Here is a 22,706-nt window from a genome sequence, read left to right on the forward strand (position 1 = left end):
AGCGGCAAGCACTTAACACTGAGCCATTTCTCCAGCCCCTAATGAGTTTTTTAAATCAAGCACCCTCACCAGTATGAAAGAGGAAATTAGGGCTGCGAAGTATTCTCCACTGGTAACAGCTTCAGCTTCAACCATCAGGGGTTTCTCAGTTCCCAGGGACTGTCAAAAAAAAAAAAAGAGGTCCTGCCCCCCTCTCTTGGTTTTTTGGGTACGGTTTCTCTGTGTAGCCCTGGCTGTCCTGGAACTCATTCTGTAGACCAGGCTAGCCTTGATCACACAGAGATCCGTCTGCCTCTGCCTCCTGGCTTCCTTCCCTTCTTCCTTCCTTTCTTCCTTCCTTCCTTCCTTTCTTCCTTCCTCCCTCCCTCCTTGCCTCCCTCCCTCCCTCCCTTCCTTCCTTCCTTCCTTTTGTCTATCAAGTAATTTCTTCCCGCAGTGGTCATGGCCAACACTTGATCATCCTGACTGAAGCTCTGATCTGTGAAGCCACCACCTCCTCATTGGATGCAGACCCTGGGAGTTGGACTTTCCCCGCCCCCAGCGGCCTGAGGGCTTCGGGTTACTGTGTGCCTTGTCTTATTTTTCTGTTAGTCAGCACTGAACTAATATTGACAAGCCCCTAGAGCAGAACCGGCGGGCAGAGCTGGCTAAACACAGGCTTTTCTCCACAGGAGACATGTTACTGCCCTTCTCCTTTCCCGGGAGATGGGAAGGTTGAGCACGTTTCTTTCTGCGTTCAAGCCTTCTTCACTGAGTGGGTATGTCTCACCTCCCAGAAGTGTGAGGCACACGCCATCTGGTCCCATCGTTTTCAAGATGATTCATGGTTATTTTTTCCCCTGTATTATAAATTCTTCACCAACTACATCAACCACCATAGTTTACTTAAACTTGTTTCAGATTCTTGTTAACAATGCATAACCATATACATTCTGGGTTTTAATCTTTCCCATTGGTGTGTGTGCGTGTGTGTGTGTCTCGTGATGTGAGTGGAGGTCAGAGGTGAACGTTCCGGAGTTAGCACTCTTCTTCTACTATGTAGACCCCAGGGATGGAACTCCTCAGTCATCAGACTTTATAGAAAGCATTTTTACCTGCCGAGCCATCTCTCCAGCACTGTGTGTGTGTGTGCGTGTGTGTGTGTTCAATATAATTATAAACCTGAACTATTTTCCACCAGAATTATCATTGAGCAAAGTGGTAAAATGTTGGGTGTTGTCAAGTAATTTTTAGAAAAACAGTTGCTGCTCCTGCCAGTAATATATGAAAGTCTCAGGGCTGGAGAGACGGCTCAGTGGTTAAGAGCATTGGCTGCTCTTCCGGAGGATCTGGGTTGGATTCTCAGCACCCACATGGTGACTCACAGCCATCTATAACTCCATTCCCAGGGGATCTGACACCCTCTCCTAAACACGCATATAAAGGGCGCACAGACATATATGCAGGCAAAACACCCATATCCATAAAGTTGAAATTATATATATATATATATATATATATATATATATATATATATATATATATATATATTATATGAAGGTGTCCATTTCACCAACTCCTAGCTAGCAATACCATCAATTTTCACACAGTGTGTGTGTTGTTTCTTTCTCTTTCTGATTTCTCAGAGGTTTAAATCACCTCACTGCCTGAACATCTGTGACTATGGAGACCTGGGGAGGGGGCAGGGAGCCCCCTGGCAAGAGTACCTACACATCCGCTGCTCTGAGAATCGGCCCCTGGGTTCCACTTTGCATCTGTGCACTGGCATTTGATCTCTGGGAAGATACCATTTTATGTACATCTGCTTTCCCCAAATTCACACCAGCAGATGTCAACAGTATCTTAAATCAGTTTATTTTAAGCTCATATATCCCAGACTAGCCTTCAATCAGCTGTGGAGCCAAAGATGACCTTGAATTTCTCTCCACACATCTCAGATTCTAGTATTACAGGTGTGAGACTCTGTGCAATGTTTTCTCTTTTCTAATATTTTATTTATTTATTTTTATTTTATGTGCATATTTATCTGTGTGAGGGTGTTAGGTCCCCTAGAACTGGAGTTAAAGACAGTTGTCAGCTGTCATGTGGGTGCTGGGGATTGAACCTGGGTCCTCTGGAAGAGCAGCCAGTGCTCTTTACTGCTGAGCCATTTCTCTAGTCCTATGCAATGTTTTCTTATGTAACAGATTCTTGGACTGAAGGTATAGATCAGTGGCAAAGCCACTGCCTAACATGCACAAGGCTCTGAGGTTTATACATTTATTAGTGTATGTGTGTGTGTGTTTTGTCTACATGTATGTCTGTGCACCACGTGTGTGCCTGGTGCCTGAAGAAGCCAGAAGATGATGTCAGAACCCATGGGACTGGAGTTACAGATAGTTGTGAACCACCAGATGGGTGCTGGAAATTGAACCCAGGTCCTCTGGAAGAGAAACTATGTTTTTAACTGCTGGGCCACCTCTCTAGGCCCTGATTTATTTATTTTTATTTTCTGTATATGGATGTTTTGCCTGCATGTATGTGTATGTACTATGTATGTTCAGTGCCCACAGAGGCCAGAAGAGGGCACTGGATTCTCTGGACCCAGAGTTACAGAGGGTTGGCAGCTTCCATGCGTGTGCTGGAAACCAAACCCAGGTCCTTTGCAAAAGCCACAGTGTAGTAATAGGGGCGACGCAGGGCTGCGTTCCCAACACCCCAGCCCAGCCTGCCCGGCTAGGTTAGCTTATGCCCCAAATAATTACACGGACACTGTATTCTTTTAAACACTGCTCTGGCCCATTTCTAATAATCTATGTAGCGCCCCTAGGTGCGCTTACCGGGAAGATTCTAGCCTAAGTCCATCCTGGGTCGGAGCTGGGGCATGGTGTGCGTCTTCCCTGGAGCAGGTAGCATGGCGTCTCTCCTGCGTCTGCTCCGGAGAGCAGAGCTGTGGAGTCTGAGCTCACTTCCTCTTCCTCCCAGCGTTCTGTTCTGTTTACTCCACCCACCTAAGGGTGGGCCTATCCAATGGGCCTAGCAGTTTCTTTATTGCTTAGCCAAAGAAATCAACAGATTGATATATGACACTCCCACATCACTTCCCCTTTTTCTGTTTAAACAAAAAAAAGGAAGGCTTTAACCTTAACATAGCAAAATTACATATAACAAAACAGTTATCAAGTAAAAGTTACATCAGAAACATTTATACATATAACAAAATTGACCTTAAATCTCTATAAATAAAGCAAAATCTATACTAATGCAAATTATTCATATCTATATCATATCCCCCTTTAAATGTAAAAAAACGTTTATAAACCATATTTGGGAACATGGGCGCAGTTTTTCTCTCCAAACTGCTTCCTGCTGAATGGGGGCGTCGTTAATTAGGTCTTTCTTGGTATAACCTGTGTGCTAGTTTCATCTCAGTTGGCAGTTGAGCAAAGCAATTTTCTGAAGATGTTCACAGCAACCCTTCAGGAGGACGTGGTCCATCATACCAAATCGGAATAGAAGAAATCCATAGAGTCTCATCCTCTGTGAAAACAAAAGAAGACTCTCTCCAAAGCATCATATCCTTAGACCCAAATTTTGAAGTCATACCCTCATGATATCCGTTTATTGCTTAGCCAAAGGAATCAACAGATTGATATATGACACTCCCACATCACCACAGATATGCTTGACATTTCTTCAAGCCCAACTTGGATCTTTCTTTCAGTTTAAGATTCTCCTAGGGCAAATTCTAGCCAAATGAAATATTATGCAAACCCAAAATGTGAGCCACAAATATAATCTATAATTTTGATAGGTACAATTATTTTTTTTTGAAAAGGATCCCTTGCTGTGTAGCCCAGGAATTCTCAGTCCTCCTACTTTAGCCCCCCCCCCCCCCGTTAGGCTGGAGTTACATTAGTGCCACCACACACTGCTAGTAGCTGCAATTAAAAATATACATGTACTTATTTATTTGCTGCATATGCTTGTGGGACTGAGCACATATGTGTGTACACCATGTGGATGCCCCAGAAGGGCAGAGGGGGCATTGGCTCCCCTGGAACTGGAGTTACAGGCATGTGACTGTCTGATGTGGATGCTGGGAACCAGATCTGGGTTTTCTGTGAGAGCAATAAATGCTCTTAACCACCGAGCCATTTCTCCAGACCCAAGCACCTGCATTTTCAAAAACTAAGAGAGCAAGCAGAGCATGGAGGGTGTGTAGGGTGGGGACATGCCTTTATACGGGTCTTAACCTGTGCTGACTGTTCACCAGTGAAAATCACAGACCGAGGAACTGCAGAGGGTCCCACCTGGGTCCCAGAAGTGGTGGGAGTGACAGGGGACATACGAAAACTCTGCCTTCTGGTTTGTCAGAGGAAATCCTAAAACTGCCCTAAAGACTCTATCAATTACAAAATGTAAAAAGTCCAGCACTCATGAGCCAGAAGCAGGAGAATCTCTGTGAGTTTGATGGAAGTCAGCCTGATCTACATAGTGAGTTCCGGGTTAGTGACACACTGTCTCAAAAAAATAAAAACTATGAAAAAAGTAAAATCGATGCATTGTGTGCTGGTCCACCCTGTGTCTTTTCACCCAAGCTACAGCTTAGTTCGTAGAGTGCTTGTCAGGTGTCCATCTCCAGATCCACACAGACCAGGTGTCCTCGTTAGCGAGACTATCGCTGTGATGACACACCATGACCAGAGCAGCCTAGGGAGGAGAAGGTACCTTACACTTCCACATCACTGTTCATCACTGAAGGAAGTCAGGACAGGAACTCACACAGGGCAGGAACCTGGAGCAGGAGCTGGTGCAGAGGCCATGGAGGGGTGCTGCTGACTGACTTGCTCCTCTGGCTTGCTTACTCAGCCTGCTTTCTTATAGACCAGGACCACCAGCCCAGGGATGGCACCACCCACAGGGCAGGGCCCATCCTCAACAATCACTAATTAAGAAATGCCCTACAGGTTTGCCTACAGTCCAGTCTGATAGAGGCATTGTCTCAGTTGATGCTCCCTCCTTTTGGATGACTCCAGTGTGTGTCAAGTTGATATAAAATAAGCTAGCACACCAAGCATCGTGGCACTTGCCTGTCCCCCAGCACTGGGGAGGTGAAAACAAGAAAACCAAGAGTTCAAGACTCTCCTTGATGACACAGAATGTTTGAAACCATCTCGGGCTACACAAGAACCTGTTTGTTTGTTTGTTTTTTAATGTATTTTATATTTTTTAGTATATCTGAAATAATCATATAATATACAATCAATAGCAAAAATAATGAATAAAATATTAACTGTTTCTGGTCCTGAGTCATTGAGATCTGGTTTGCTGCTTCTCCTTAGCACGGCCCATACTTGCTGACGACCAATCACATCTCCAGTGGGCATCAGTCTCATATGAGCCCATGCTTGGTCATTGTATATCTGGAACTTGATTTGACCCATGGGAGGACAGAGGGGAAAGGTCTCAGTGGCCTGTTTTCACCGCCTCCTCCCCCGCTCCCTTGCCACCTGCTGTCCAGAAAATTCATGCCAAGGCAGCCGGTGTTTTCCCGCCCTGTCCAGAGAGATCAACTTCCTCGGAGTCAGCCACCCCACCCTCTCCTTGGCTCTCTCGCTGTCCTAACTCCCAGGGATTCACCACCTGGGCCAAGCTGTAGCTCTGGCTCTACTAAGAGCCTTCATAACAGTTTTGAAACCGTGAGTGTGACATGCCAGGCATTCTGCTAACACAGGAGGCACATCTTACCTAATCGGTCTCAACGTCTAGAGGGCTGAGCCGTTTGGCACATAAGGGCTCTCTCTGGTCAGTGAACATTCAGGAAACCCAGCCTGTGTTCAAAGTCAGGGGTAGGGGGCTGGGTTCTCCTTAGGCTAAAGGACTGGGGGTGGGGGGTGACATCCTCAGCTCCCACTTGGCTCTGAAGAACCTGCCCCCATGCATGTGTCCTTAGTGAAGACACCCCTAATACTCCCACACACACACCTGTGTCCCACCGCTACCTGAGCGGTAGAGCCCTGATCGTGAGAGGGCCCGAAGGTGGGAGCCACCCAGCTACCTCAGGCTCTCAAGACACCTCTTGAGGGCAAGTCACCTCTCTGCCCCATAAGGGTAGGCCTGATGACCTGGGCAGACCAAACAAAACAAAAACGAGGGAGCACTGGGTAGGGCGGGGCAGAAACAAGGACTCTCCCTTGGGGCGGGACCCGTATCAGACCTGCTAGGCAAAACCGGGGTGAGGGTGGTGGCAGCCGAGGCCAAGCGGAAGAGCATCATGAGCGGACAAGTCGGGGACCTGAGCCCACAGCAACAGGAGGCCCTGGCCAGGGTGAGGAGTGTGGAGGGCGGGAAGGCGTGGGAGCCAAGCTGAACTCACCGGGCGCACATTGGCTGTAGCCTTGTGTGGAGACTGGATGGCAAAGCCCAGTGCCTCCGGAGAGCACCGTTCTGAGGCAGCCGCTGTATGCTGCACCCCTCCTCTTCCTCCCTCTGGATGACTTCTGGGTGTGTGTGTGTGTGTGTGTGTGTGTGTGTGTGTGTGTGTAAATTCAGCCTACTAGCGCAGTGGGCCACACCACCCAGTTTTGGCCCCTGTTCCCAGCTTATGACTACTGCCAGGCAGATCCGTAGATCTCTGCCGAGATTGCGACAGTGTTTGGTTTGCTTTGGTTTCAGTTGCCAGGGTTCTCAGTCTTCTTATCAGACGTATTTGTTTACTTTTTATTAGCACAGAGAAATAGAAGGCTAGGGGGTCTTATTTTGAGAGCATCCTGCAGACTATACCTGGAGAAAGCAAGGACTATCAGAAAGGAGAGGCCCAGTCCTTAGGAATCCAGCCCAGGCTCACACTCGGCCTTCTTTGAAAGGAAAGCTAAAGTTTTGTGACAGACAGGCAGACACTGGAGGCGCAATCCCGCCTGACGAGGCAAAGACCGGAAGATTGCCAAGTTAAAGACCAGATTACCTGGTGACTCCGTCTCAAAGGACAATGATGAATGGCTTGTTTTGAAGTGTCTCCCACGGGGAAGGATCTTACAGGAAGAAATGAGAGACCTGGGTGAAGGATAGACCTGGGAACTCAGCCAAGGCTCTCCAAGTGAAAGAGGGGACCTTAGCGGAATAGGAGGGCTCACTGACGAGCCGCCCAGTGCTGATGGTCTCAGGAAGCAACAGGCACAGGGTTCTTTTGGGACTAGACACCTGGCGTCTGGGAGGGACTGTGATAGAGAACCCTGTGAGGCATTCCTACTTTCTCCATTATTTAAAAATAACATACACTTACTATTTTAATAATTGTAAGAGAAAAAAAGGAGGAAGAGGGGAAAGGCTGTAGATGCTGTAGATCTTTGTACAGTTGTGCATGGAATCAGCTCCTTCTAGAGGATTCCTGAGCTTAACGTGCACCAGTGTGTCCACACTTCCAGACACGCAATCTTCATAGGACAGTGTCCATACTTCCAGACGCACAATCTTCATAGGACAGTGTGACCACACTTCCAGACACGCAGTCTTCATAGTTCAGTGTGTCCACACTTCCGGACACACAGTCTTCATAGGACAGTGTGACCACACTTCCGGACACACAGTCTTCATAGGACAGTGTGACCACACTTCCAGATACACAATCTTCATAGGACAGTGTGACCACACTTCCAGACACACAGTCTTCATAGGACAGTGTGACCACACTTCCAGACACGCAGTCTTCATAGGACAGTGTGACCACACTTCCAGACACACAATCTTCATAGGACAGTGTGACCACACTTCCAGACACACAGTCTTCATAGGACAGTGTGACCACACTTCCAGACACGCAGTCTTCATAGGACAGTGTGTCCACACTTCCGGACACACAGTCTTCATAGGACAGTGTGACCACACTTCCGGACACGCAGTCTTCATAGGACAGTGTGTCCACACTTCCAGACACGCAGTCTTCATAGGACAGTGTGACCACACTTCCAGATACACAATCTTCATAGGACAGTGTGACCACACTTCCAGACACACAGTCTTCATAGGACAGTGTGACCACACTTCCAGACACACAGTCTTCATAGGACAGTGTGTCCACACTTCCAGACACGCAGTCTTCATAGGACAATGTGTCCACACTTCCAGACACACAGTCTTCATAGGACAATGTGTCCACACTTCCAGACATGCAGTCTTCATAGGACAATGTGTCCACACTTCCAGACACGCAGTCTTCATAGGACAATGTGTCCACACTTCCGTTCACGCAGTCTTCATAGGACAGTGTGACCACACTTCCAGACACGCAGTCTTCATAGGACAATGTGTCCACACTTCCAGACATGCAGTCTTCATAGGACAATGTGGCCACACTTCCAGACACCCAGTCTTTATAGGACACTATAGTGTGACTTTTCTCCAGGCTGGGCAGACAGTCACCTAGAGGGGATGAGAGAGAAGCATTATTGTTCCTTAAGGGACACTGTACCCCTTCCCACCCTCCAACCCCCATCAACTGCCTCTGATCCCTCAGATCAGGTGTGAATCCTTCCAGTGCCTGCTGGGATTCATGCTTTAATCCTTGTTAGCACCAGAGACTGCACACTGATGACAGCGACAGGCTAGGTACTCGGAGACTATGGATTACCAAAGAGAAAAAGGCCAAAGAGGAGAATCTGTTCAATGCACAGCCAAGCAGTGACAGCCATGCTCTCCCAGAGAAGACACGGCGTGATCCAGGAGCTGCTGGGAGCTGGCCTGTCCCAGCAGGGTCATTAGCTGCCCCTGAGGCTGACTTTAGGAAAGCTTAGAGCACCACTATTTCCAGACAAGCCATTAGGAGTTGGGGCTGTGGATGTTTGTGTACAGGTTGTGGGTTATCAGACCTGAGGACTCATGGTCTGGTTGTTAACGTGTGGGACTCTCTACCTTTACACTTGGTCATTTGTCTTCACGAGTTTCTTTTTAATTATGTAAGCACAGCAAAATGTATTCTCATCTCATTAGTTTTTTGGGATTACTATTGGCCAGGCATGGAGACACACACCTTTAATCCCAACATTTGGGAGGCAGAGGCAGGTCTGGTCTACATAGTAAGACCCTGTCTCAAAAATAAAACAATTATCGATACTTCTCAGAGGTTGGGGTATCTAGCCCTGACTTGCTTCAAACTCATAAGATCTACCTACCTCTGCCTTTTGGGCACTAGGCCCAGGCTTACAGAGATGTGTGTGTGTGCGCGCACACACAAGCATGTGTATGTTGTTGTATGAGTGTGGGTGTTTTACCTGCACGTATCCCGGTTAATAATAACTGCTGAGCCATCTTTCCATCCCTATAGGTTTTTTTTTTTTTTTTTTGGTTTTTCGAGACAGGGTTTCTCTGTGGTTTTGGAGCCTGTCCTGGAACTAGCTCTTGTAGACCAGGCTGGCCTCGAACTCACAGAGATCCGCCTGCCTCTGCCTCCCGAGTGCTGGGATTAAAGGCGTGTGCCACCACCGCCCGGCTCTAGGTTTTCTTTTTTTAAGACAAGTTCTCCATATGTAGCCCAGGCTAGTCTCAAACTCCTGATCCTCCTGCCTCAGCTTCCTGAGTGCTGGGGTTACAGATATGTGTCATCAAACTTGGTTTCCATGTTTATTTTAAACACATTGAAGCCTTTGATTGGACACATTTGACATTACCTTCATGTCATAAATGAGGAAACTGAAGCTCAGAGGAAGGAGCCCCTCTCTAATCCAGACTATTGGGGTGCAATTCTGGGGCAATGCTTCTAGAACTGTCAGGCTAGCCTTCATCAGCATCGCCCGGAATTGGGGGAGAAAAGGCTGGAGTTCTGGTACTTATTCGGGGAAGGCTCTGGCACTGGCCAGAAGAGGAACTTGTCTCCCCAGAAAAGAGCCAGACAGTTCTGACAGCTCCTCACACCACCGTGCAGGACAGACTGGAGTCCAAACTTGCCGGGCAGTGGCAGACAGAACCACTGGTCAGGACGGCTTAGCCATGCGTACCTCTTGCCCTTTTTTAAACTTAAGCTTCATTCCAGGACCACTTGTGGGCCTCTTTCCTGGTTTCTCTCTCCAAAGTGGCCACACCAAATAACTCTTCTCAGCTTGTCACTGCTGCTTGTCTCTTGATTGATCGTTTGAGCTGTCAGGGCCCGGGCTCTGACAGAGGACTCCTGTAACATTCTCTCATGCCCTTCCTTTTCCTCTTAGTTCCGGGAGGCCCTCCAGGATGTGCTGCCAGCTCTGCCCAAGGCTGATGACTACTTCCTTCTGCGCTGGCTCCGAGGTGAGGTCATGGGGATCAGGGAGGCAGGGAGCAAGGGAAAGGAGAGAAAGAAGCAAGATGGCAGGACAGTGAGGTGGGCACTTGAGGGCACTCATCCTGCTGACACACAGGCTTCCTGTTGGCCTGCTCTAGGCTAGAGCCTAAACTCCACTGCTAGAATCTGTGCGCACCGCACAGACTCGTCTGAGCCCGAGTCTCTCTGTCTCGGAGGGAGCTTGGGTCTCCTGAATGACAAAGAAAAGAGGAAATGATTGCTCCCGGGTATGGGTTGAGGAGGAAGTTTATTGTAGATTTCTGTGGGAGCACAGCCAGAGCATCTAGAGGCGTCCAGAGGGAACCACGACCTGAGAGGAAAGGGGTGACGGTGGGGCGGCCTGTGGAGGCCAGAGACTGCAGCCAGAGCCCCCTTAACTACTCTTCTTTATTGAGCAGGGTCTCTTGAAGACCTAAAGCATGCTGGTTAGCTAGCCTAATTAGACAGCCGGTCCCAGGGGATCCCCTCCCGCTCCGTTCTACATCTGTCCTGATTCCCCTAATACTTTTACTCCAGTGCCTTTGGCTCCAACAGAGTAAATGCATGGAGGCCCCAGGGCCTTCCTAGCTTGGTGCTGAATTGGGTTTCTGTGAACCTTTAGGACTTGGGTCTGCCTTCAGTCCTCTGGGACACCGAGTAGTGATGTAATGGCAGAGAAGGGGCTTCTAGAACTCACAGCAGTCTGGAAGAGGAATACCAGAAATGGCACCTAGGCTGGGGGGCAAGAGGCTAGAGTGGGGGGGGGAGGCTGGGGGAAGATGGGGGGAAGCTGTGGGAAGGCTGCAGGGAAGGCTGAGGGGAAGATCTGTCAGGGTGGGGCTGGGGGAAGGCTGTGGGGAGAGGCTGGGGGGAGGCTGGGGAAGGCTGGGGGGAAGATCTGTGGCAGGTGGAGCTGGGGGGAAGGCTGGGGTGAGAAATCTTTTAACTCAGTCCTTTGCCTGGAATAGAGTGGGCACTTGAGGTAGGAGGAAGTCAAGACTCATCCCAGAAGTGAACACAAGGCACGTGGGTTAAGTGGTTGTCAACCAGATGGACTTGTAACCGAACCCCAGCTCCACACTGCTAGCAGAGGACCAGCGAGAAGCCAGTCTGTCAGCCTTGCTTTCTTCCCTGCTGTCGTAGGCTTGGTATTGAGCCCTGTCTTCAAAGTGCTGAGTCAAATATAAAGTCTCCAGGCCTACATGAAGGAAACCCAACCCGAAGGCCACTTTCCCCCTCTTTTTGTTCTTTCTGTTTTTAAATAATTATTTTTAGAAACAGTTTTTAAATTTTATTTTTAAACAGTTTTAGGTTTTCAGGGGAAAAAAAAAACAGCCAACAGGATGAAGAAAAAACTAGTATCATTCTTATCTGAAGCAATATCCAATTATAAAACATGATGAGCACTCAGGTACTGCTCAAACTATAAAACTCTTGGAATTTAAGCTTGGTACAGAAAAGATCCAGACACAGTAAATAGACAAACGTTTAAATGTTGATGTATTTAGAACTGCCATATTCAGTGTGGTAGCCTGTGGACATATTTAACTATCCAAATTACCTTAAATGAAGACTGCGGGTCCTCGTCTCACTGGCTACATTTCTGCTGTTCAGTGGCCTCATACAGCTAGGGACCGCCACACTGCGCAGTTCAGAGATGGCTGATCCCATCATCATAGACCACTCAGCGGGCCAACACCGATGCAGGTGACGCTAATACACACCAAGGAGGACCGGGAGAGTGTCATCGCAGAGGCTTGTTCTCAGACACTTGCAGTGACACCCATCCTGACAAGCAGCTCTGTATTGTTTGCCTGTGACTGGGGGGCTGCAGCCCTTATGAGACGGGTTTGGGCTCCGTGGAAGCTGCTGAGGAGTAGCGTGGGCTGCCTGTGTATGCTGTGACCGAGTGACTTGTCACAGAGGATGGGGAGGCCAGCTAGTGGCCCTTGTGGTTCCTTCTTGAGGTGATTAACGAACAGGGCAAAGGCTGTCTGGCTGGAATGTCGCCTTCCACTTGAAAATCTCTGCTGTTGTGTTCCACTTCAGCTCCCTTGGTGGAAAATCTGATAGCGAGCTAGTCGCCATACAAAGAAGCTGCCAAGGCATTTCTAAAATAAACTGTGCTTGTGGGCTGCCAGCATGCCTCTAGTTCCAGCTGAGATCATTAAGGTACTTGCTGAGCAAATATGAGGACCACGCTCTTTCTCCCAGCATTCATACAAGGAGCAAGATCCAGCATGGTCTATGTGTAACTGCAGGACGGGGGGAGATGAGGCTTTCTGGTCAGCCATTATTCTAACCAATTGATGAGCTCCAGATTCAGTGAGAAAGTGGTTGAGAAGGGTACCAACAGTGAGCCCTGGCCCCCACACCCGCGTGCACACGCATGCGCAGGCACAACCAGATACACACACAGATTCCCAAACCCCAAGAATATTTTGAGGGTGTAAGGAAAAGTGAGGACACCCTAATCTTGTCCTCAGGAACCTCTAGGAACCATTTTCTCCTACCACTCTTAAATGGTTTCTGTGTCTGTTTGTTTATTGGGAGGTGGGAGTACTCAGGCAACCAACCGATGCACACGGAGGCGGCGGAAGTTTGCTGATTGATTTCTCTCTGTTATGTGAGTTCCAGAGATTAAACTCAGATCGTCAGGCTTGGTGGAGGAGAAAGATTATTGTAGGTAAAAGAGAGAGCATAGTCAGAGGAGGGACATCTGGAAGATTCCAGAGTGGACATGACCCTGAGCCTTGTGAGGTGGGGGGGAGAGGTGAGAGTCAGACCAAGGGGCCAGGTAACCAAAATGTCTGGATTATAGAGGGAAGGGAAGGGAAGGGAAGGGAAGGGAAGGGAAGGGAAGGGAAGGGAAGGGAAGGGAAGGAGAGGGAAGGGAAGGGGAGGGAAGGGGAAGGGGTGGGAAGGGGAAGGAAAGGAAAGGGAAGGAAAGAGAAGGGGAGGGGAGTAGAGGGGAAAGGGAGGGGAGGAAAGGGAAGGGAAGGGAAAGGAAGGGAAGGGAAGGAAAAGGAAGGAAAGGGAAAGGAAGGAGGGCAGCACAGCACCTGGGCTCGAGAGATTTAGGGTAGGGTGAGGTATGCCAGTCATCCCCTGTAACTGGTAGGGACTGAGGGATGCTGGGAGAACCTGGCAGCCAGGTCTACTTTGATATGTTAAATAAGCATCTCAGTGTCTTAGGTGCCTATTGCTGTGAAGAGACCATTGACCACGGTGGATCTTGCTCCTTGTATGAATGACCATGGTGACTCTTATAAAGGAAAACATTTAATTGGGTGACTTAACAGTTTCAGAGGTTCAGTCCATTATCATCATGGTGGGACATGGCGACATGCAGGCAGACATGGTGCTGGAGAAGGAGCTGAGATTTCTACATCTTAAGTAGGCAACAGGAAGTGGTCTGTCTTGTTGGGTGTGGCTTGAGTATTTATACATCAAAGCTCCCCCTTCCCAGTGACACACTTCCTCCTATAGGACCACACCTATTCCAACAAGGCTACACCTCCTAATAGTGCCACTCCCTTTGGGGACCATTTTCCTTCTAACCTCTGCAGTTAGCCATTTGTCCCTGATTTAGGACCTAACAGTGGCAAGCACCTCGCCTTTACCAGCTGAGCTGTCTTGCTAAACCCCCAAGACCAGCTCATTCTAGATCTGGCCTGTCCTTCCCATGTTTTCGCAGCTCGGAACTTTGACCTTAAGAAGTCGGAGGACATGCTCCGGAAGGTAGGACCCTGCTTCCGTGCCCTGGCTCCCCTTGTGCTCACCCAGGCTTCTGGCCGGTAGAGAGAGTCTCTTCTCGTGTTCCGCTTTCCATCTCCTGGGTCCTTTCCTGAACAAGGCCTGAGTCCCTCCTCCCTGCATCCTCCTCCCACCTCCATCCCCAGTTCTGTGGAGGCTAAATGTCTTCTGGCACAATCTTGTAGCTGTGGGAGGGCTGCTGGGCTTCATGTCCCCAGTACCTGCAGAGGCTTTGGAGACACATAGCTTCTGTAGCTTCTGCATATCTCTGCAGCATGTGGAGTTCCGGAATCAGCAGGACCTGAACCACATCCTTACGTGGCAGCCACCAGAGGTGAGCCCTTCGCAGTACCCCTTAGGCCTGCCGATGCCCTCCCTCTCCCCCATCTAGCCACCCGATGGCACAGCGTGGGCTGGTTTGAGTGAGGACTTTGTCCATTTGTCCAGGTGATCCAGCTCTATGACTCGGGTGGTCTGTGTGGCTATGACTACGAAGGCTGCCCTGTGTGGTTTGACATCATTGGGACAATGGACCCCAAGGGGCTCCTGATGTCTGCCTCTAAGCAGGACATGATCCGCAAGCGTATCAGAGTCTGCGAGCTGCTTCAGCATGAGTGTGAGCTGCAGAGTCAAAAGGTGAGCAGTGGGATTCAGGCAGCATGTTTGGTGGCCTTAGTGTTCCAAGTGGAGACACTAGGCCCAGGGAAGGACAGCACCTTGTCTCTCTAACTCTCGCCAGCTCTCCGTATGATTTTCTCCCACTTTGATTCCTCCGTGAGTATCATAGTGAATGTGTGTGTGTGTGTGTGTGTGTATGTGAGTGTATATGTGTGTGCAAGTATGTATGTGTGTTGTGTGTGTATGTGTGAGTGTATGTGCAAGTGAGTATGTGTGTGAGTATGTATGTGAGTATGTGTAAGTGTATGTATGTGTGTGTGTGTGAGACTCTCTGCCGGCCTGAAGTAAGGTCACCAATGCCTTCTCTTCTGGCTGAGTTCATAAAAGTGCTTGCCGAGCAAGCACAAAGACCATGTTCAGATTCCAATCACCCACATAAAAAGCCAGGCCCTGACATTGACCATGGGGGTAGTGAGAACCCTTAGCACTGTTCCTAGGATTTCTTGGAACAGCCAGCCAGCTTTACTTACAGAAAAGATAGTCACCACTGTAGATTTTCTGTCTATAAAAACTAATAGTCAAGCCATGACTCTGTGCATCCCCCCATGGGATTCAAGGAGATACTACAGAGTTATTAAAATAAAAAATATGAAATCCTAGGGCCAGTGAGATGGCTCAGAGGTAAAGGCACTTGTAACCATGCCTAACAACCTGAGTCCTGTTCCTGGAACTAACACGGTGGGAGGAGAGAATGACTCCCCTGGGTTTCCTTCTGACTTCCAGACAGGCACCATGGTATGTACCTGAACACACACACCCGGCACACATGATAGATAGGTAGGTAGGTAGGTAGGTAGGTAGGTAGATAGATAGATACATACATACATACATACATACATAAAAAGTACATTGGCAAGTCGGATGTAGTAATGCATCCCTTTAATCCCAGCACTTGGGAGGCAGAGGCAGGTGGGTCTTTGTGAGTTTGAGGCCAGCCTGGCCTACAGAGAGAGTTCCAGGACAGCCAGGGCTATATAGAGAACCTGTCTTGAAAACCAAACAAATTGTATATGGAGCACTCAAGAGTGAGGCTTCTACTCCAAGAAGACCTTCATACTCACCTGGACAGGTTCATCTCCTGCCCTGAGCTGCCCTCTGACCTCTGCAGCTTTCAGAGTGAACCCAGTGTAGAAGGCAGCCTTGTTGGTTTTGTGCATCTGAAGTATGAGCCCAGTGCATGCCATGGTGACATGCAGAGATTGAGGACAGCTTCTGGGAATTAGCTCTCTTTCCACCAAGTGGGTCCCAGGAATTGAACTCAGGTCAATGGTCTTGGTGACAAGTGCCTTTACCTGTTGAGCCATCTTGCCAGCCCTGAGTCATGCTTTAATTATGCGCTAGGCAATAGTGTCGAACAAACTATGATACCCGAAGAGCCTAGAACTCAGCTTTAACCTCTCCTCACACCCTAGATGGATGCCATCTGTTTGGGACCTGACACACGCTTGCCAGGCCTCCCTGCCAGGTTGTGGGTATCAAGAAGATGGAGAGAGGTGGCCAGGATCCCCTGCATGAATTATCAATCTAACCAGAGTGCCTGCTCTGTTCCTGCAGTTGGGCAGGAAGATCGAGAGGATGGTGATGGTGTTCGATGTGGAAGGGTTGAGCCTGAGGCACCTGTGGAAGCCAGCGGTGGAAGTCTACCAGCAGGTAAAGCAGGAGACAAGAGCAGTAACAGCACCAGGCCAAGGGGGACCCACAGCCCACACCAGCTTCCCATCCATAGAAAAGTAGACACACCCTCCAGAGGACCTGTGGACCAGTCTGGAGATGCTGGCCATAGGGGCACCCTAGAGGGAGGATGAGGAGCAAGGACGTCCCAGAGGAGGATGCACGTGTCATGGAGAAGGCGGGGCTGGGCCTCTTGCTTCAGCAGTATCAGAGCTACAGAAGATTGGGCATTCAAGGGCTGGCTATAGCCATGACCGATGTCATTTGACTTTACAGTTTTTCGCCATCTTGGAAGCAAATTATCCTGAGACAGTGAAAAATTTAGTTATTATTCGAGGTGAGTCCATGACCAAGATGACCCCTACCTGGGGAAGGGAGACTGGGGTGAGGTGACAATGAATAGGCCTTTGGGTTACAGCTTCTCAAAAACCATCTTTTGTGAATAAGGTTTTTGTGTTCTTAACTCCATTCCTTTGCAGACCAATATTTTTGTACTATGCAAAATCCTTCCCCGGTGTGTTTCAGCCATGTTAGGTGTCTAAATATTTGTTGCTATTTTCTTATTCACGTCAGTGTAGACTGGACCATGAGCCATTCTGTTAGCAAGAATGGTCCCCGTCTTCGATGGCCGTCCTACATTCCCTGGACTCAGATGTCCTGGGCTCACATCTAGTTAGCTCTCTCATTTGGAGCCAGTCGGTTTCCTCTCATTGAGACTCAGCTTTTCTGTGTTGTGGAGTGAGACCACCATGACGCCTCCCCCATAGTTAGGATATTAAATGAGAGTCTGCTAAGTGAGAAGATTGCACACAAAACCTGGCCCACAGGAAGTGCTCAATGAGTAAGCAGGTACCCCTGGGGTGGGACAGGATACTCTCACCCCAAAGGACTCTGAGGTCACCTAGCAAAACCATGAGTGGCCTTAAGGAATCATCATTGCTGACCAGGGGTCCAGTTTGTCCCCAACACCCTACAGCTGGTTAAGGGACATCACTGATTATTGAGAACCAGACACCATATGGTCACTTTACGGCTAATAACTCTAAGACTCAGAAGTGCAAGTCTGAGCTAGCGCTCACACAGCAGGGCATAGCATAACCCAGATCCGCTCAACTCCCGCTCAGCGTAGGATTGGCTGCGCCTTTATGTACTGCAGTTGTCTCTGGTCCAGCTTCCCAGTGATGTTCTGTGTGTTTCAGCTCCCAAGCTTTTCCCAGTGGCCTTCAACCTGGTCAAGTCGTTCATGGGTGAGGAGACACAAAAGAAGATAGTGATTCTGGGAGGTAAGTGACTTAGCTCTTGGCCCCCCAGTTGGCGCTGGCTCTGTGCCTGTCTGGAAAGCAGAAGGTATTGCCAGAGGCCCCCTTCTCCTGGGATATCCTCCTTCCACAGCATTGGCCTTGGTCTGCCTCATCAGCACACAGAACCAGCCTCCAGTTCTGGGTCATGGCCTCTGAGCCAGAAAGCAAGCTCATGAGTGCTCTGAGGAATAGATTCTCAGGGAAGCAAGTGGCCCTCTCACTGGTCTCTCTGTTGGTCTCCAGAGCTCCTCAGTGCCCCCTTTCCTCATACAGATAACTGGAAACAGGAGCTCCTCAAGTTCATGAGCCCTGACCAGCTGCCTGTGGAATTTGGGGGAACCATGACTGATCCTGATGGTAACCCCAAGTGCCTGACTAAGGTACAGAGTGCCCAGAGGATGGGGAGGGAGGAGACCAGCCTGTGGACGCCTGTCAGCTTACCCACCGCTAACTCACAGATCAACTATGGCGGCGACGTGCCCAAGCACTACTACCTGTGCCGGCAGGAGAAGCCGCACTATGAGCACACAGTGGTGGTGGGCCGAGGCTCCTCCCACCAGGTGGAGAATGAGATCCTGTTCCCAGGCTGTGTGCTCAGGTAGGGACTGTGACTGGGCATCCCTGGAAGGGCCTCGCAGTCCACACAGGAGGTCCTCAGAGGCTCTTTCTGCTGCAGGTGGCAGTTCTCCTCCGAGGGCGGCGACATTGGCTTTGGGATCTTCCTGAAGACCAGGATGGGGGAGAGGCAGAAGGCCGGGGAGATGGCAGAGGTGCTGCCCAACCAGCGCTACAACGCCCACCTGGTGCCTGAGGACGGGAGCCTCACCTGCGTCAAGGCTGGAGTCTGTAAGAACGCCAAGTTTTCCTGCAGTTGCCTTTGTGGTAGGAAGAGAGACAGCCACCTGGGGCTGGTCCGGCCTCTCTGGAGTTCCTCTACATCCAGCTCTCAGGGAAAGGGCAAGAACTGTACAGGAGGACTCCAGCGGCGCCATCTTCAGGGTCTTAGATCTGACTGGTGGATGTAAGGCTGGAGGTGCATTGCACAAACTCCTGAGACTCAGGGCCCAGGAGAATAGCAGCCTAGGAGACAACTAAGTAGCCACGGACTTTGCCAAGGGTCTCTGCAAGGGGCCTGCCCAGTTGTCTAAACTCCAAATATCCCAAAGAGGTGGCTAGAACTGGTATCAGTTTCACAAAAACAAAATGGTCTAGTGTCTTAGCTAGCTTCACATACTATAACAAAATACCCAAAGTAATAAGCCTAGGGGATTATTTACTCTACCACACAGTTCTGGAGGTTCTAGCCCAAGATTCAGTGAGCTTATTGCTTTGAGTCTCCAGCAAGGGTACGCATCATGGCAAGGACACTCAGAGCAAAAACACCTATGTCACAAGCCAGGAAGTCAAAGTGATGGGGATGACATCCCCTCTTCAGGGGCTGCCTGTGAAGTGCTGGTGTAATTCTAGGGTGGTAGAAGGGGTCATACTCCTACTGAGGTCACCACACTCCCAGGAGGAGGTCATGAGTGGTGAGCTTGGGGCAGGCCTGTCGCTGATGCTCATGTCTTACCCATGGCCTGGTCAACACGTTCCCAACATCACCAGGAGTGCGCATGCGCTGGCCTTATGCTATCTGTCCCCTCTCTGTCCTTGCAGATGTCCTGCGCTTTGACAACACCTACAGTCTTCTGCACGCCAAGAAAGTCGGCTACACTGCAGAGGTGCTGCTCCCAGACAAGGCCTGCGAGGAGAAGCTGCAGGGCCTCAGGGCAACAAGCCCTCCTCGGGACCAGGAAGACACTGGCCGCCTCTGACCCTGCTCCACCCAACTCCTTCATGCACCCCTGCCCCTCCCCCCCAGACAGGGCGGTGCTGAACGTGGCTACAGAGATCTCCAACCCCCATCTCCATCTGAGCCTCCCCATGGGACCCCTTAGACACAGTCCAGCACTTTCATTCCCTGGACCTCGAGAACAGGGCCGAGGGTGACAGCGTACATCCATTAGGAAAGGACCCTGCCCTTGCTCTTGTCCTCTTGAAGACACCCACCCACCCAGGATTCAGCCATGCCGGGTATCCCAACTGGGATCCAGTACAGGAGAGCCATATTCTGTTCGCCACAGGGAGCACAGCTGAGGGATGGTTTCTCTCCAGCTGGAGGTCAGCAAGGCCGGAAGGGCCAGCTGGAAGCAGCTGGGGAGCCGGGGAAGGAGGAGCGAAGTCCCAGCTCCAGCAGAGCAGCAAGCCCTTTCTAAATCGGGCTGCCTTTGAAAGGAACGGCAAAAGTGGAGAGGCAGGGTGTGGCAGGGGAATCATCAGGGGAAAAGCCACACTCGGCTTTACGAGGCTGAGCGGGTTGTTGAATCTAATGACGAGACACACGCATGCACACATGTCCTCGTGCACCTCCCCTGCCCCCAGCCCACACACACATGCTAGGATCCTGCTAATACTCAACTTTGACTGTTTCCTTTTTCTTCAGGCAGTTGCCCCTGCCAAGCCTTCTTCAAATTCCCCATGTAGCCCAGGCTGGCATTGCAGTCTGCCTTCTTCAGTGACCCGAGTCCTGGGTTTGCAGATGTGCACCACTAGAATTGGCCAACTTTAGTTCTTTCTGGCCTGAGTGGAGCTCAGAACCAAAGCTAAGCTGCGGGGAGATACTGGTACTGGGCGCAGGGTGAATTATTCTGGAGGTTCATCCTGGCTTCTAGCATGCTTCTTGGAGAGCCTTCCAGCTTTCCATACATCTGCATGTCTCTAAGGAGAGAGTTGGAAGGCAGCTGCCAATATCCCTTCCCTGCGTGACCCAGGAGCTGGCCAGTGACAGTGTCTGCATTAATATCTCAAAGGCTGGCCCTCCTGGCATCCGCAGTTACCCAGCCAGCCTACCATTTCTCTGTTGGATGGACTGAAACTAACCGAGCAGATGCTACCAAGCTCGAACCAATGCACCTTTGTGGATTGGCTCAGAGAAGCCGTTACCTGGAGCCTAGGAGCCTGGGCTTTGCTGCACTGCTCTCTCCTGGACTTATGGCTGGGACAGAAGACCTGTGTCCCACGCAGGGTAACCCAGACACTGGCTCAGGATCACTGATGTTGCCTTCTTTGTCCTCCTGTGCTGCTGGGCAAAATGTCCCTAGAAGTGGAATAGTAAGATGTTCCTGGAAAGGGGGCCCTTGTTTCAAAGTGCTGTCATCCTCAAAGCCTTGGCAGACGCCACTGTCTAGGCACCTTGCAAGCAAGAAGCCGTGCCCCGGCCCCTTTCCAGGTTCCAGATGCCATCATTTGATTTTCTCTGCGTGCTAGATGTCTTCATTATCGAAGACATTTTAATGGAAAAAAGTGATAAGTCTTGAAGATGAGGGAGGAGGCTCTTCAGGGCAGCCCCTAGCCACTGTATCTGGACCACTTACAGCTAAGGCTTAGAGTCTTGGGCAGGAATTGCTCATGGCACTGCCTCTTGGCAATTCCTACCTAAAATCAGCCTAAGCAGATTGGCAAGAGGGAAAAAATTGTACGGTTTTGCTGGATCCCAAGAGCCTGGGACTGTCAGGCAAGAGTCAGAAGGCATTTCCAAGTCCAGGGCTGCTCCTGCACTCTGAGCCCCTCTTGTCTCCCTCCATCTTCTTGCTGGCAGACCAAAAGAGTTGTCGCTGTGGTTAGGACTGTCTTGAGTTCGTTCATCTTACTTCATGTCATGAGTACTCAAAACGATTCAATGTGGCCTTAAAATAAAAGGCTCCTGGACTTTAACCCTGACCCTTGCCCTTCTAACCACCCAAAGCCAATTTTCCCCTTTAGTAAAGCCTCACTAGTATTTCCTTGCCGGTAACAGAGACAGATATGCCCCAGGCCCAAGAACAGCTGATGCTTCCATCACAGAGAACAGGCATACATTGTTGCTGGGGACAGAGGGGTAGGCACCAGGCACCAAGGAGCAAGCTGTGGATACCAGCAGCTCTCGATCCCAAAGCTGGCACAACATGCCTCATGGTTAAGCAATGATCACAGAGGTCACCTGAGGAGATGATGCAGAACCTGCCTGGCAAGTGGACAGGGCATTGAGAGCTCAGGAAGTCATGTGTCCTCAGCAAACCCTCACTCTTGCAGGCACGTCCAACTCTCTGACATTGCAACACAATGCTGTCATCGACAAAGTTCATAACTGAGAACCATGAACCATGCCAACCGAGTTACAAAACAATCTAAAAACCCACAGAAAACACCCACATAATACTTGATGCAATTTTATGGGTTCTGTGATTGGCCAGGTTCATAGAGACCCTGGGCTTCATGCAGCCTGTAGAGTCAGGTGGGACACCCCTTACAGAGTGTGAGTTTTTATTTTTTCTTTTTGTAGTTCTGGAGCTAGAAGTCACATTCTTGCACATGCTAGACAAGCGTCCTGCTTGCGAGCTGCATCTCCAACCAAAAGACTGATGATTACGAGAATAGTGTGTGTGTTCCTTTACGTCTCCACTCATCGTATCTTTAGCAGTTGTTGAGCATCTGCCCAGCACCAGGCCTCCCAGGCCCTGGGGACAGTGAGGCTGCTCAGCTGATCTAACTCCACCAACAGGAAGCTCGCCCACACTGAGAGAGGCAGAGTGACCTCGATGATCAGAAATCAAGTGTGCATGGTGTCTTATGGTGGCAGGAACCAAATTTGTGGGGCACGCCCAGAAAAGAGTGAGTTTTGGAAGAACTTGGGGTGGGATGTTCGATAAGGACAGGCCTCCAGGGTGAAGAATGGGATATGGTGGCCATAAGGTGTTTGGGGCCAGAGGAGAGTCAGGCGAGTTTAATAGATGTCAATAAGGCCGGGCGGTAGTGTCGCACACCTTTAATCCCAGCACTCGGGAGGCAGAGGCAGGCAGATCTCTGTGAGTTCGAGACCAGCCTGGTCTACAAGAGCTAGTTCCAGGACAGGCTCCAAAGCTGCAGAGAAACCCTGTCTTGAAAAAAAAAAAAAATAGATGTCAATAAAACATGTCAATAAATCATGTTTGACGTAAATGGCTGTAAGAGTGTGT

At 49.8% G+C, this 22,706-nt stretch overlaps 1 protein-coding gene across 2 annotated transcripts; it reads left to right on the plus strand.

Moving 5' to 3' along the window:
* Window positions 1–6,237: 6,237 nt before the first annotated feature.
* On the plus strand, window positions 6,238–22,612 carry LOC142833051 (SEC14-like protein 4). 2 transcript variants are annotated; one of them, XM_075944103.1, is made up of 12 exons: window positions 6,238–6,310; window positions 10,179–10,254; window positions 13,965–14,008; window positions 14,298–14,357; window positions 14,471–14,659; window positions 16,256–16,351; window positions 16,649–16,709; window positions 17,572–17,655; window positions 17,947–18,053; window positions 18,132–18,271; window positions 18,350–18,519; window positions 19,330–22,612. In XM_075944103.1, the coding sequence occupies exons 1-12, from the start codon at window positions 6,257–6,259 to the stop codon at window positions 19,485–19,487; spliced, it is 1,239 nt and encodes a 412-aa protein (XP_075800218.1). In that variant the 5' UTR covers window positions 6,238–6,256; the 3' UTR covers window positions 19,488–22,612. The 2 variants fall into 2 exon arrangements, with proteins under 2 accessions (XP_075800218.1, XP_075800219.1); XM_075944104.1 differs by having other exon boundaries at window positions 18,180–18,271.
* The last annotated feature ends 94 nt before the right edge of the window (window positions 22,613–22,706 follow it).

The sequence above is a fragment of the Microtus pennsylvanicus genome, chromosome 12 (assembly GCF_037038515.1).
Source record: "Microtus pennsylvanicus isolate mMicPen1 chromosome 12, mMicPen1.hap1, whole genome shotgun sequence".
Lineage (NCBI taxonomy): Eukaryota > Metazoa > Chordata > Mammalia > Rodentia > Cricetidae > Microtus > Microtus pennsylvanicus.

What these genes read in the sequence shown, in the direction of transcription:
- LOC142833051 (XM_075944103.1), top strand. Translation starts at nt 6,257, where the DNA reads ATGAGCGGACAAGTCGGGGACCTGAGCCCACAGCAACAGGAGGCCCTG. An exon ending in AACAGGAGGCCCTGGCCAGG is followed by an intron (nt 6,311 to 10,178) that starts GTGAGGAGTGTG and finishes TTTTCCTCTTAG; the next exon opens with TTCCGGGAGGCCCTCCAGGA. An exon ending in CGGAGGACATGCTCCGGAAG is followed by an intron (nt 14,009 to 14,297) that starts GTAGGACCCTGC and finishes ATATCTCTGCAG; the next exon opens with CATGTGGAGTTCCGGAATCA.